At 39.0% G+C, this 13,622-nt stretch overlaps 1 protein-coding gene across 1 annotated transcript in view; it reads left to right on the top strand.

Moving 5' to 3' along the window:
• The window catches only part of MEGF10 (multiple EGF like domains 10), an 85,163-nt gene that overhangs the window by 47,740 nt on the left and 23,801 nt on the right, over window positions 1–13,622 (top strand). The window contains exons 10-13 of the mRNA XM_053932391.1: window positions 2,684–2,858; window positions 3,679–3,799; window positions 6,214–6,377; window positions 8,783–8,885. Of these exons, the coding sequence (XP_053788366.1) occupies window positions 2,684–2,858; window positions 3,679–3,799; window positions 6,214–6,377; window positions 8,783–8,885 (563 nt within the window). The remainder of the gene's footprint in view (window positions 1–2,683; window positions 2,859–3,678; window positions 3,800–6,213; window positions 6,378–8,782; window positions 8,886–13,622) is intronic.

The following is a 13,622-nucleotide window of genomic DNA, read 5'->3' as shown; positions in this document are numbered from 1 at the left end:
TACATGAGCACTAGTGGGTTTCTTTTTCCTTGTCTCATGCTCTTTTCTGAGATACCTGTGTAGGATTGATTGCAGTTGTATTGGTGGAATTCATGTTTGGTTCATGTAATTTGGTTCTGTTTTTAAAATAAAGATTAAGGCCTTTCAATTTTCCATTTTTCTAATTGGCCTTTATGTACAGTTACAAGAGCTTTTAATGGAAATTTTGTATTTATTCATGTTTATGTTTATATTTATTCTTTAGGATGCTAAACAACTTGGTTGGATACTCTAAAAGCAAAACATGTAGATGAAGCATATAAAAATCATTCTTTTCACCTAAGTCCTTCAAAAACGTAATATGAACTATCCACAGTAATTCTTTTTGTCTCTGTACAGAGTAGGGTTGCATTTCCAGCAAGTGTGAACAGGCAACCAGGAATAAAAGAGGATATACTGCCAGTATCTCTCAGCATCTCTTTATATCCCTACCTTAATATTTAAACATTATTGCCAATTAAGATAACTGCATGAGAACCAATCAAAAACCTGCAGAAGTGCTTTGTCTTCCTACATCTAATTACAAATCACAGAATACTAATTTTAGCGTCAATCAATACTGAGGGCAAGGGCACCTCAGTGGCACTCACTGGGGGGCACAGAATATCAATGCCTCTGCCTCATATCCAGTGCTTCCTCATGAGTGTGGGCTCCCCTTCTCCTGGAAGGGGGAGAAAAATAAAGAAAAAACCCAACAACAAACCACACTTCCAATCAGGAATTTACAGGATTCCGTGAACGCTGGGATTTTTGTCGTAAAGTGCCAGTGCTGCTGAATTTATGTTATGAATATATTCTGGTTCTTATCCTAACAACTATCTAGTTGTGGATTGATTATTATTTTTTTAATTTTCCCTGCTCTGTGTTGTTCCACTGATGAGAACACAGTGGTCGTACAGGATTTTAGGACAGGAGACAGACCTGATTATCTTGCTGCATCATGTGTCTTCATAATTTTGCCTGTGTTTTATATGAGAATAGCTCCATTTCATCTTGTTTCATGGCTGGTATGCACATAATTAACAAATAACCAGGGCTGTTCAGTATGAACACCATGAGTTTTGAACCATTTCTGCAGGAAAAGGCCTTTCCTCTCACTTTATGTCAACACTGTCAAAGGTATTTTAATATTCTGAAGACCCACGAATTTTTATGGTGCCACAGCATGTGCATTAAATATGCAGAAAGCAGAATACATAGTGATGTTCCAACTTTCACAATCCATGCCTTCCCTGATTAGCAATGGTTGTTTCCAGCAATTTTAAACTCTTACTTGGACAAGCCCAGCCCTCAAGTCCAAAGGCAGTTATAACTAATGTCGTGTTCCTATGTTACACTGCAACTCTTTCAAAGATTGCTGTTGGAATTGGTAATGTTGCAGCACCTGAAAGTGCAGCAGGTATTTTTTCAGACTTTCAAATGTTCATAAAAATACTCAGTTTCCAATACATCCTCATACACAAAGTCAGCAAGTCTTGCAAAACCAGGCTCTTTTCATGGATCATTTAATTTGTCTGGAGGAGGGCTTTTTTTTGTTTTTTTGTCCTTCCAGCACTCTTAAAGGAGCTTCACTTCAATCAGTGGGAGGCAAATATCTCCAAACAGTCTACCCATTGTAAATATATTGGATTTGGATACTAAGGCTTTCCTTTGGTGAGAATTAAGCAAATGCTTTGTCTGCCAGAGTGCTACAGAGCACCCCATTGTGTCCCCTCTCCCAGCCTATATGTCCTTGCACAGCTGATGATGTCCATTTGTTACGAGGCAGCAGCTGCCTACATGGCCCTTGAATGAAACTGCTGTTCCAGGTATAGAGGCAGTTGCTCTGCCACCAGGTATGGCCAGCAGAGAGGGGAGATACTCCCCAAAAGGTCACTGCTCTCATGCTATAGCTGGCTTCTACCCAGTGCTGATGGTTTTGTACCATTCCCTGAAAGATTCCAGTTCTCCTCTTCCAAACTAATTTAATGAAGAGAACGTTCTTGCTTTGCTGATGGCATGCTATGTTGTTATTTCCTGTTAGATGCCATGCTATTTTTCTTTTATCATGTTTCTCAGACAATATGCTGCTGAGCTTCTGCAGGGTTATGAAAACGATCCTGTTAGAGTGGGAATCTAACAACAAATTTGGAGAATGTAGTGGTTTCATCCTCTTAGTATTTATATCTGTGGATATCTGTCCTATGGTAAAAACTGTGTTTCACCAAGGTTTCTGTTCAAATAGAGAAAAACTATACCCCTTCATTTCTTTCCATGTCCTCCCAAAATGTCTGTATGTTGTATAATTTTACATTTCCTATCTTAATTGGAACATTTTTTTATATAAATACACCAAATTGTGTTGTGAGAAGTAAAATCATTTCATCCAAGGCCCTTCATACAACCCATCTGCAACAGGGAGGGTTTGGGGTGGTTTTTTTGGGTTTGTTTGTTTGTTTGGGTTTTTGGAGGGTTTTTTGGGTTGTTTAGGGTTTTTTGTTTGTTTGTTAGTTGTGTTTTTTTGGGGGATTTTGTTTGCTTTTTGGTTTTGGTCTTTTTTTTTTTTTTTTTTTTTTTTTTTTAAGTCTTGTGGAAAGAAAATAATATTTATGCCATGTTTAGTCCTGAATTACTGAGTTAACATTTCATCCCCCACCCCTGGCAGCTGTCACCCCATGTCTGGGGAATGCTCCTGCAAGCCAGGCTGGTCTGGGCTGTACTGCAACGAGACATGTTCCCCGGGCTTCTACGGGGAGTCGTGTCAGCAGATCTGCAGCTGCCAGAACGGGGCTGACTGCGACAGTGTCACTGGGAAGTGCACCTGTGCCCCTGGATTTAAGGTAAAAGAGGTCTCACTTTCACAGTTCCACAGTTTTTGGCCCCAGTTGTGCAACAAATTCTTCAGGGTGCCACCTCGTCCCTTCTCCGCAGCAGTAAAAGGGCAGTGAGTGTGTTTGGGTAGCACTGCTTGTGCTGTAGGACCCTGAAAAATGAACATTTCTGATGGGTTCTCACTGCTAAAATAAAGGCATTTTTAGAAGGAGAAGTTACTTGCTTTAAAAGATGTTGGTAAGAATGAGGGCGTGCTGATGAGGTGTAAGTAAAGGGAGGAATGATGGGTTTCAGTCATCAACTCCTCACACTCCATCCACAGAAACTCCAGCCAAAAGCACTTCTTTTTATACTTCAGGACAGATTATTCTTCAACTTTTACACACATTTGCTGTTACATGTGCTTTGGATGATAATCTATCATTTTACAGTATGACTGTTCTTGTGAAAGTAATAACTGAAAACATCAGCCAAATTAGCTCTTAAAAATATTTTACATACCCACATAATTTACCATTAGACTGCTTTCTTACTGTGTTTTGACTTCATAATGAGCTTCTTTATTACTGTCCACCGATCCACCTGTTCTAACCAGGTGTTATGTGACCTGAGCTCTCAGAGCAAATCACAGAAAACCAATACTTACTTAAAAAGACTTAAAAATACTTCAACAATATGAAGATGTCCCTCTCTCCTAAATTAAAGATCATTTACTGACAGCCTAGGACATGCATGGGCTGTATTTTTTCTGGCTTTTGTATCACTTGAGTCAGTTGTATTGTCTGAGCCTCCTCAGATGGTTTTTAGACTGGTTTTTTTATAATTCAGGGTGCATCTTGTGGTACCCCTTGTCTCCCTGGGACATATGGAGTGAACTGCTCCTCCATGTGCAGCTGCAAAAATGGAGCCACCTGTTCACCTGTGGATGGCTCTTGTGCCTGCAAAGCAGGTAAGTGTCTTCTCAGATGGATTTTATTTCCCTGTAACCATAAAATGAAATTGGGTTTTTGAAGTAGAGAAGAGGAAACTTAATGAGAAGCAGACACTTGATGCTTCTGCTGCTCTGGGAGGTGAAAACAAGGAAAAGATGTTCTCAGGGAAGAAAACATGTTCTCTGCTCTGTCAGGAGATCCTTTATGTGATGTCAGTGTTCCTAATCAAAATCATACAGAATCCCAGAACAGTTTGGTTGGAATTACATAACTTTTGTATTATTTTTTTTAATTAGTGGTTTTCATTAACTTTTAAATTTGTTTTTAATTAATCATAACCCGTATGTTGACTATAAGCAGTGTCTTAGTTTCTAATCACTTCTAGCCACAATTTAGCAAAGTTTGTCATAAGCAGCTATTGTAGGAATACTTGGGAAAAGTTACTGAAACTTCAAGTTTTCATTAGCTAATTTTGATAAGCTTCAGTGAACAAAGCCTGGGGGAGTGAGAGAGAGAGATGAGTTGTTTAAAATCAATACAAGAAGTGCAGAATTTATGGGCTACAAAGACATTTTGCAGAAACCAGAAGATGAGGAAGACAGCAAGATAACAAAGACTCCATGTACGTGTGTTGGAAACTCTCTACCTGTCGAAAAGATAATAAAAAGAGTAAAAAATACAGATTAATTAGCCTGAGAAGTGAGGAATCAATTACCAATAGAGGATAGAATGCTACGTAATGAAAGAGAATTACATAATTTAGAACCAGTGAATAATAATCTCTTTGTTTGCTAAAAATGGATAAATAAGTGAAAAAGTTTCATGTCTGCCTTTCTGTGGAGGCCAGAATTTTGTCAGAGACACACACACACAGACCCTGACCAGGAATAAACGAATGCCTGACTTGCTGACACAGAAAAGACAGAGGGATTTATTTATACCTAGGATTTTGGAGGATTTGGTAACAGTTTGGGTTGGAAGGAACCTTAAAGACCATTTTGTTCCACCCCTGCCATGTCAGGGACACCTTCCACTATCCCAGGCTGCTCCAAGCCCCAGTGTCCAACCTGGCCTTGGGCACTGCCAGGGATCCAGGGACAGCCACAGCTGCTCTGGGCACTGCCCACCCTCCCTGGGAACAATTCCTGATTGCCAATCTCCCATCTAAATAGAATTTGCTAGACAAATAGCCACTAAATTTTTCAGGGACTTATGCTGTTAAATCAGTTGTGCAGCAGATGTGGAACTTCTACTCTTTCAAGAGAGAGCGAGGCTAATTTAACACTGTTCAGGTAGATACTGCAAAGCAGCTAGGTCGTGCGGATAAAAATATTCCTTGGGCAATGCAGAATCCTAGCTTCCTAGGATTCTGCATTGCATTGTACCCCATGCAATTTTAATCATACTACAGTGAATGAGGACATCAAAAAGTAAATTAAACTGAACCTAGGTACTTGCCATGTAAACAAAGGAAGATTATAAATCTTGGGAAGACAGTTGAGGGAAAGTGTCTCAATTTCCTAGGCAAATTACAAAAAATGTTTTTTCCTGAAATGACCCCTAAATTTGAAGTCATCAATGAAGCACGAGGCAGCCTGATTTCTGTGCATGTGTTTTGCATAGCCTATAGATCTGTCTCAGTGCAGAATTATTTTTCCCTCCACTTACTGTAAACAAGGTACAAAATTAGAAACTTGGCCTGTGTCACTGGTGATGATAATATGTGATTGACTCCCTCACACTGCTCCTCTTGAATCTGATGGATGATCACATTTTAAAAAATCTATTCACATCCCTGTCTATCCAGTCTGCAAACCATTGCTATTGGCCTGATCAGTGGCGAATGCTGCATTTTAGAGCTATTTTCCCTTACATTTCTTTTTGTATTTGGGGAGAAGTACAGAAATAATCTAAAAGATCTTCTCTGTTTCCTCAAAGGATCCAATTTATGCAATACTTTTATTTTTTCTCTTCTTTTTTTTTTTTTTTTTTTATTAGATACCTGTTAAAACAATATTACAGGACTGTCTGAGTTGAATGCTGGTGAAACAATTATGAAAGCAGCAGCTTAAACCCAGGGAAAATATTAATCATTATTTTCAGGCTACACCTTAATACTCTCAGTGTTGTTTAGAGCTTCTCAGTGAAATGTCAAGGTGTCTCTATTTCCACTTCAGATCTTCTATCAGTCTCTTTTGCTTGTTGGCACCCATCTGCAGATGTGTGCTGTGCACAGATGTTACAAGGTGACCTTGAACACCTTTGTTCCAACCTGGACAAATCCTCAGCTGAAGCTGCTGATAAATCCTGCAGTGAATTTTACCCCAGTATTGCCCATCTCAGAGACATGAAACATCCTCTGAGAGGAATGGGGGAAAAGCTGATTAATTTCTGAGTTTAATACAGTCTTTTTTTTTTTTTTTTTTGGCAGGTTGGCATGGTGTGGATTGCTCCATAAATTGCCCCAGTGGCACGTGGGGACTGGGCTGTAACCTGACCTGCCAGTGTCTTAATGGAGGGGCTTGCAATGCTCTGGATGGAACCTGTACCTGTGCCCCAGGATGGAGGGGAGAGAAATGTGAACTCCCTTGCCAGGTAGTTTAATAATTCCACTGAATTTTGAGTTTTTGTAGGAGAATATTGGGCAGGAAGGGGCATCTGTCATTCTTTGTCTCCATGGGGATGAGTCCCTTTGGAGCACACAGGATGGGGGTGCAGGGTCAGGGACAGGCACTAACAATTCAGGGAAACTTTTAACAAAACTAATTATGAAAATAAACTGTTCTCTGATCTCCTTTTCTATTCCCCTGTCAATTGATAGCTTTTGCAATGTATCTGCAGAGCAGGTTGTTGGTTTGATGTTACTGCAGAGGAATCACCTGAAGTGAATGCACACCCTGTAAATTCCTCTCCTATATCACATTTAAGCATCTTTCAGTTTGGACAAGCTCTATTGAGCAATGACATGATGGGAGTAGCTGAACTACAGTAAAAAAACTGGAAATCACCTTGTTTTCAATTAAATTTTTTTCTGTTGAACTGCACTAGTGAATCAAGAGTGATTTTTTGGGTCTTTGCTTTTGGTTTTAAGATGAAGCACTCCTGTAGTGGGTAAAGAGGCAAAGAAAATGGAATGTATTCTGGAAAGCTGATGGCAGTACCACCTGTACAGTGTTTCCAGCAATACATCTCTATCTGATGACTGATTTTTCTGTTTCCTCAAGCAGCTTCATTTATCACTTCGTGCCTGATTCTGAAGGGTGATGAGACCTCCCAAGCTGCATTAACTCTTCCAAAATTGACATTTAAAAAAGACATGTATAATTTCAGAGCAATGGCATCAGTATCACAAACTTAGTAAAATAAAGCTTAGAAGAATTTCTGTATCAGGTAATTCAGCATGCCCAAGCTCATTGTCTTCCTCTCCCTCTCTCAATCTGCATCAAACAATGTTCATAAGCATTTACCTATTTCAAATTCAAATTCTGCTTCAAAATTCCAGAGCAGGGGAATAAACAGAAATTGTTTATTCAAATAATAATAAATACAATAATTTATTTAAAATAGTTCAAATACTTCCAGTTGTCTGAAATGTTTTTCATGTCTGAGCAGAGACTTTATTTAAATCAATGTGTTTCAGTTTGTTTCAGTAACTTCAGTAACTTTCAGTTATTATCACTGCTCAGATTGTTGTTCGAGATTTGAACTACAGTTTGGACTTCAGGCCAAGTACATATCAGGCTAAAAATACTGCTTTTCAACAGCATATTTGAGGATTTCATTTCATTCCAAATCTGATTATATGCAAAGGAAATGCTTAATCTTTTCTTTTTCAGTATATAAAAATGTATTATTGAGATGAGTGAAAGGCTCCTTACAGTGAAGTAATGTAAGATTTTGTTCTACTTTAGACTTGAAAGACTGGTAGTTGAATAGCTAAATCCTGTGGCACTTGGTTGGAATGTATGCATAAACATCAAAGAACAGCAGTTTAATTTTCATATAGGTTTTATTCAGATTCTTAATGTGACTGACACCAATTTTTAACCTTGATTGTAAATTATTGGGGTTTAAACCTGACATGATTTTTTCCTTTTTTGCCTTTTCTGTGGGTAACCCTGAAGTATGACAGTAAATTATACTGGCCTTTTTTCCATGGTCATTTTTTTTAATTTGGTTCTGACACTTTTTATTCAAAGTCAGTTGACTGTTATACTTTGCCTTGTTTGGAGATTGTAAAGAATCTGCTCTTCTCAGTTTCTTGGGTTGACTTTGTCTGAAATTATCCACAAATCTGTGTGCCAGCTTCTATGGAAGAAGCAGGAAAAGCAAAATCAAATATTTAGATGTTTCCCATGAAAAAAGAAGTACACCAACAGGGTGATTCAACTTGGAACTTTAATCTCTTGTTGGTTCAAAAAATGTTGCATAGGTAAAAATAAAAGTTTTGTTTTGTGCACTGTTCCATAGCCAAATATTATCTCATTTTGATGGAGTATATATTGTAGTGCAGAGAGAAATGTTTTTAATCAAGAGAAATGCTTCTAATCAAAAGAAAGTGATAGTTTGCCTTATTTATGCAGTGAACCTCACACTGAAGGTATCTTGTAATTTAATGGTTTTCACTCGTTTTATTTAAAATTATGCCTCTGTGTGGTACCCATTTTGACCCATAAGCAGAGATCTCAGTGTTTGACGTAGAAAGGAGACTTAATTGCTTTAGTCTGGGATTTTTCAAGAGAGCATAATTCATTCTTTATCTTCCCCCTTTTAATAAAAGAATGAAAGTGTAGGATGCTGACATGTTCCAAATGCCACAAGTATTTTACATTAATAGCAGCCTGGAGATTCAGCAAAGGTCTGTGGCTGCTTTTTGAGGCTGGGCTGACCCTAACTTGTCTCTCCTCTAACTCCCAGCTGCCATCATCTCTGGGGTGTTCTGTTCTTTTTTGCCACAGGATGCCATCATCTCTGGGGTGTTCTGTTCTTTTTTGCCACAGGATGGTACCTACGGCCTGGACTGCGCCGAGCGCTGTGACTGCAGCCACGCGGACGGGTGCCACCCCACCACGGGCTACTGCCGCTGCCTCCCGGGATGGTCAGGTACAGGAGACACCCTTGGGAAGCACAAAACCAGAGTTTCCCACCAGTGGGACTTGGTTTTGTGGCAGAGTTTGTGAGGTTGGAAGGGCAAGTGGTTCCTGTTCTGTGGCCTCTTTGTCCCTCCTGTTACTCATGCATGGGGAAATTTTCCAGTGTTATCTGCAGAAAACTGGGAATAGAAAGGGAAACTTTAAAGCTTGGACACCTCCACTACACAATTCCTTACAAAAGTGGTGATCAGCTGTAACTATCCAAGGTTGTTCTGGCAGCTCTGGGGTAAAACATTGTGTACAGGAACTCAGGAAGCTTCGTTCAGGCAGCCAAGAAGAGGATGAACCATTGCCCTAACTTGTCAACCTCCTAACTTGTCTCAAACCAAGACAACTGTGCTGCCATTTCAGTGTCTCAACCTTTTTTAAGTTTCTCTGCACATATTTTGTCCTGTATGAAAATTTCTGCACAATTTTTTTTTCCTGTTTTGTTTTGTTGTTTTTTTTTTGTTGTTGTTTTTTTCTTTTTTTGGTTTTTTTTTTTTGTTTTTTTTTTTTTTGCATTGTGATTTTAAGAACTATTGTCAGTCAAATAATTCAGCAAAATTTGTGTTTGGCACTGTTGTTGCACCCTCTTGCTAGTGGAAAGCAAGATTTTTTGAAAACATGGTGGAACTGTGCAGAAAGGGAGCTATCATGAAATTCCCTTTATCTCTAGAAGGGAGTTTTAGGTCTCACAAGGATTTCTAAGCTTTAAATTGGGAAGAGCTCTTTGATCTTCAGTAAGGTTTAATTAACACTGTAAGTTTGCCCCTCTTGGATTGTTCCAGCTGCCTCCCTATGATGTTGCAACGTTGCAAGGGTCAGATCTCAAATCACCTGTCTGTGTGGGCTCCTTCCATATAATAATGAGGAGTCAGCATGAAAAACAAATCATAAATGAGTAAAGCGTGTTTGTGCTCCAAAAAATCAGTGTTTTGTGTTTTATCTGTGATTTTAGACATAGTTCACTCTTCTATAAACTAATGTTTAGCCTAACTGACTTGTAGGTTCATGATAGAATTGTTTTGTTTTTTCCTATGGCACTTTTAGACAAAGTAGGTGGAGGTAAGCTTATAATTTCCTCAGATTACTATTGTTTTTTTCCCCAAACCTTTATTTTTATATGCTCTTTCTTCCTAGCTCTGTGAATGGATTGCCAGCATCTTGTTTGAAGTACATAATACTTAGTGTCTACAATTCAGGTTGATTAACTGTAGCTGATTACAGCTTACCTGCTGTTTTTTCTACTTTCTGTTTAGATGAACATGACTTTTATGATTACTGGGGGTAGGAAGTGTAAATATCTAAGAGATACAGATAGGCAGGAAGAGCTCCTGCTTTGCTCTGGAAGACCAAACCTCTCTAGTCATTTTTTAGTCAGTAAACCTTTCTACTCAATTTTTCTGTTCATTATCTGTTTGAGAAGGCCTGTCTCACCATATCTTCTCAGTGTGAGTGAGAGGAGCTTTAAGAGCCAGCACTCACCTAACTGAGGCAGTACCTTTTTTGGTTCAATTCTCTTCCCACCAGCTGCAGTGTGACTTGCCATCAGCCACTCAGATGCCTCAGGAGTGCAGAAAATGGTAGAAGCTACCTGAGTGAATTATGAAAAAATACCATTAGCCTTATGCCAGCTATTGCTGTTTTTCCTGACACTACTTTATTTTGTTATGATGTTAATGTCTTTAACTTTCAGGTAGTTTTCAGGTAATTGTGTGTGTGTTTGGACACATTTCCACAAACTTACATTTGAATCTACTCAAAATGTGATCTCATAAATTTCTAAATGTATTAATCAAAGAATAGCCACCATAAAAACCTATGAAGAGTTGCTGATCTTAATGGTGTAGGTAGGTAGAGCTGTTCACAAGTCCTAAAAGCACAGCTTGAAGTACATCCTGTGAGTCTTCTAAAACTGAGACAGACAGTCAGGGTCAAAATGTATTAATACATGGATCCAGGTTAAAAACAAGCAGTTTTGAAAGGCCGGATTAAAAATCTAGCCTAACCTGTTTCATAACAGGTTATAAAAATTTCCTGGCCAGTGTGATATAACTAACCCAGGGTGTGACAGAGGCTTCAAGTGCAGCACAGACCTTGACTGTGCTTGGATTCAGGTATGGGAAAGGATCAGGTAGCAATAATATATCTTATATAATAAATAATAAGATAAAGACATTATATAGTAATTTTGTGTAGTGAAATCTTACTTTGCCTTTGTTCTTAGGAAAAATACTTCACAAGAAAGAGACTTCAGGCCTAATTATTGATAAAATGGAGCCCCCCATCCCTGGATGATGTCACCAGAACAGCATGTGTGTGACAGACTAGTTTTGACATGTTGGTGATGTCTAGACACACTTTATACAACATCCACAATATAGCTCACTTTATACTCAGTGTCTGGAAAAATCCTCCTCCCACACTTTGCATGTCAGAGCAATACCCAGAGAGGAATCCAGGCTTTGTGCAGATGCTTATATTTGGAATGATTAAAAAAAGGAGGGAATACTTCAGGAAAGGGCTCTCAAATAGCTGTGCTGTAACAGTGCATTGCAGGAATAGCAGAAGATTGTAGGATTAAGGGAAGGAGGTGCATAGAGTTGTGTGGAGAAGCAGGTGGAGGATGTGTGGAAAATACAGGAACTTCTAAAACAAAAGAAATTATGTTAGAGTGGCTTAGCTGCTTTTTTTTTTTTTTTTTTTTTTATGTTGGATTTTGAAAGTAACCATCAGACATACTAGTTTTGGGTGTGTAGTATTATCTACCTAGTTGAAAAACAAAGAGAGGGAAAACCAGATTTTGGATCAGTTTAATGCTTATGTAACCCAAATGAAGGATTTAGTTGTTTAAAACCATTGGTGTTAAACCAGTTTTAACAAGTGTTAAAAATAAATACATTTTGAGGAAGCTTAAAAATGTGAACTTGTGAGTATTTTTTGCTTTTAAACACAAATAAATCCATTATGCCAAGGTGAACTTCCCAAGATGTTTTGTTGCCATCAAAATAACACAGAGTTTCCGAGAAGGTACTTTAAACACAGCATTTTCCTCAGCCCTGTGAACAGAACAGTTATCTGCACATCCCCCCAGGAATTTCATCAGAGGGAATAGTTTATGTAACTTTTCAGAAGCAAACAAAGGAGTGACACAGTTGTCCCACAAGGCTGGGGAGCAGGAAAAGCTGTATGGGGAGGGTGGGTCAGTGACCTTGGGGTGTGAGGGAGCTCTGAGCTGCTGACGTGGTCACAAGGGTATGGTCTCAGCCTCCAGACAGAGCTGCAGTTCCCCATTGGGTCAGCAGTGAGATGCTCTAAGGTTTAGTTTTGTTAAGTAGTTTTTTGTTTGTTTTTGAGCATGCCCAGGGTGTTCTCTTTTCCTTATTACATTCTGCTTAGGAGTAAAAGTTCAGTTTTTTACTAATGTGTTAAAAGACTCGAGAAACAGTTAACTTTCATTAGATGTCTGTTTTCATTTGGGGTTGCTGGTTTTTATTTGGGTTCTGTTTCATGCTAAACAAAAGTGACTTAGGATTACAGGACCCCTGTTAGAAATCCTGTGCTCTTTTGTAGTTTGCAAAATGCTTTCCCTCTGCAGCAGCTTAATTCTGTTTAGGGAAGGAAGAGTTAAGGGTGATGTTTTTTTCCTGGCAGTCTGACCATTCCATCACGTTCCAGGAGCCACATGACAGGATGGCACAAATGAGAAACATCCGCCCACACAGAAGATGATGTCTGCCCCAAACTCCCTCATCCCTTGACATTTTCACTGTATCTTATAAATAACTTCTTTTTCATTTGGAGGGAAAATTCTTTTTCATTTCTCAGTAGCCAGAGACTGGAAAAGAGTAAGAGCTATTAAAATGGAAAACATTAGAAACACACAGAAGATATACTCTCCTGATAGGTAATGATAATTCTCCTATTAAATTATACCAAAACTTTGAGTTACCTTCCATTATAAAGGTACATCTAACAGTTCTCTCAACAAGGAAACCAGCAAGCACCATGATAATTTCATCTCTTCATCTTATCTGTTCTGCATGAAGCTGCAAAAATAAATTTCTCCCAAATTTTCTGAAAGATTAGGGAACTCATATGCTTGCAAACAGAGATTTCACATTAAATCATTCATTAATTAAATTAAGTAAAGCAATATGATTAATTAATTAAAATGGCAAAAGCTTATTCTCTCCAGACAGTTTATTAGTATAATTGCAGTGATGTGGGTTTTCCTGATCACACATCACTGCTCTGCTTCCACTGGTGCAGCACCTTTGTATTTGCAAGGAGATGTCACGTCGGGGTGGCATGACATTTGTTACTCTCAAAATCGATTTAAAGGCTGTGTGATGCCAGGGATTATGAAATACCACTAGTCTGCTATCTGTACCAAAACAATGACAGTGGTTTGTGGAAAAGACAGATGCAGTAATACCAGCCCATATTTCACCAGCGAGCAGAGCGTTCACCCACAGGCTGCAGCAGGAGGGGTGTCGGTGACTTTTTCTGTGCTGGACACCTGCTGGCATTACTCAGCTCACCCATCACCAGATGTGTTGCTTCTGTGTCCTTCCATGTGCCTCTGACAGTATTTCTGAGAGGCACATTTGTTGCTGGATTATAAAGGGGAGGTCTGCCATCTGACACCCAACCCGCCGGTGGAAACACCCAGGTCTGCTGGAAGGCTGCCGCTCTGCCTTGA

The sequence above is a fragment of the Vidua chalybeata genome, chromosome Z (genome assembly GCF_026979565.1).
Source record: "Vidua chalybeata isolate OUT-0048 chromosome Z, bVidCha1 merged haplotype, whole genome shotgun sequence".
NCBI lineage: Eukaryota > Metazoa > Chordata > Aves > Passeriformes > Viduidae > Vidua > Vidua chalybeata.
This window is presented reverse-complemented; position numbering and strand designations above follow the sequence as displayed.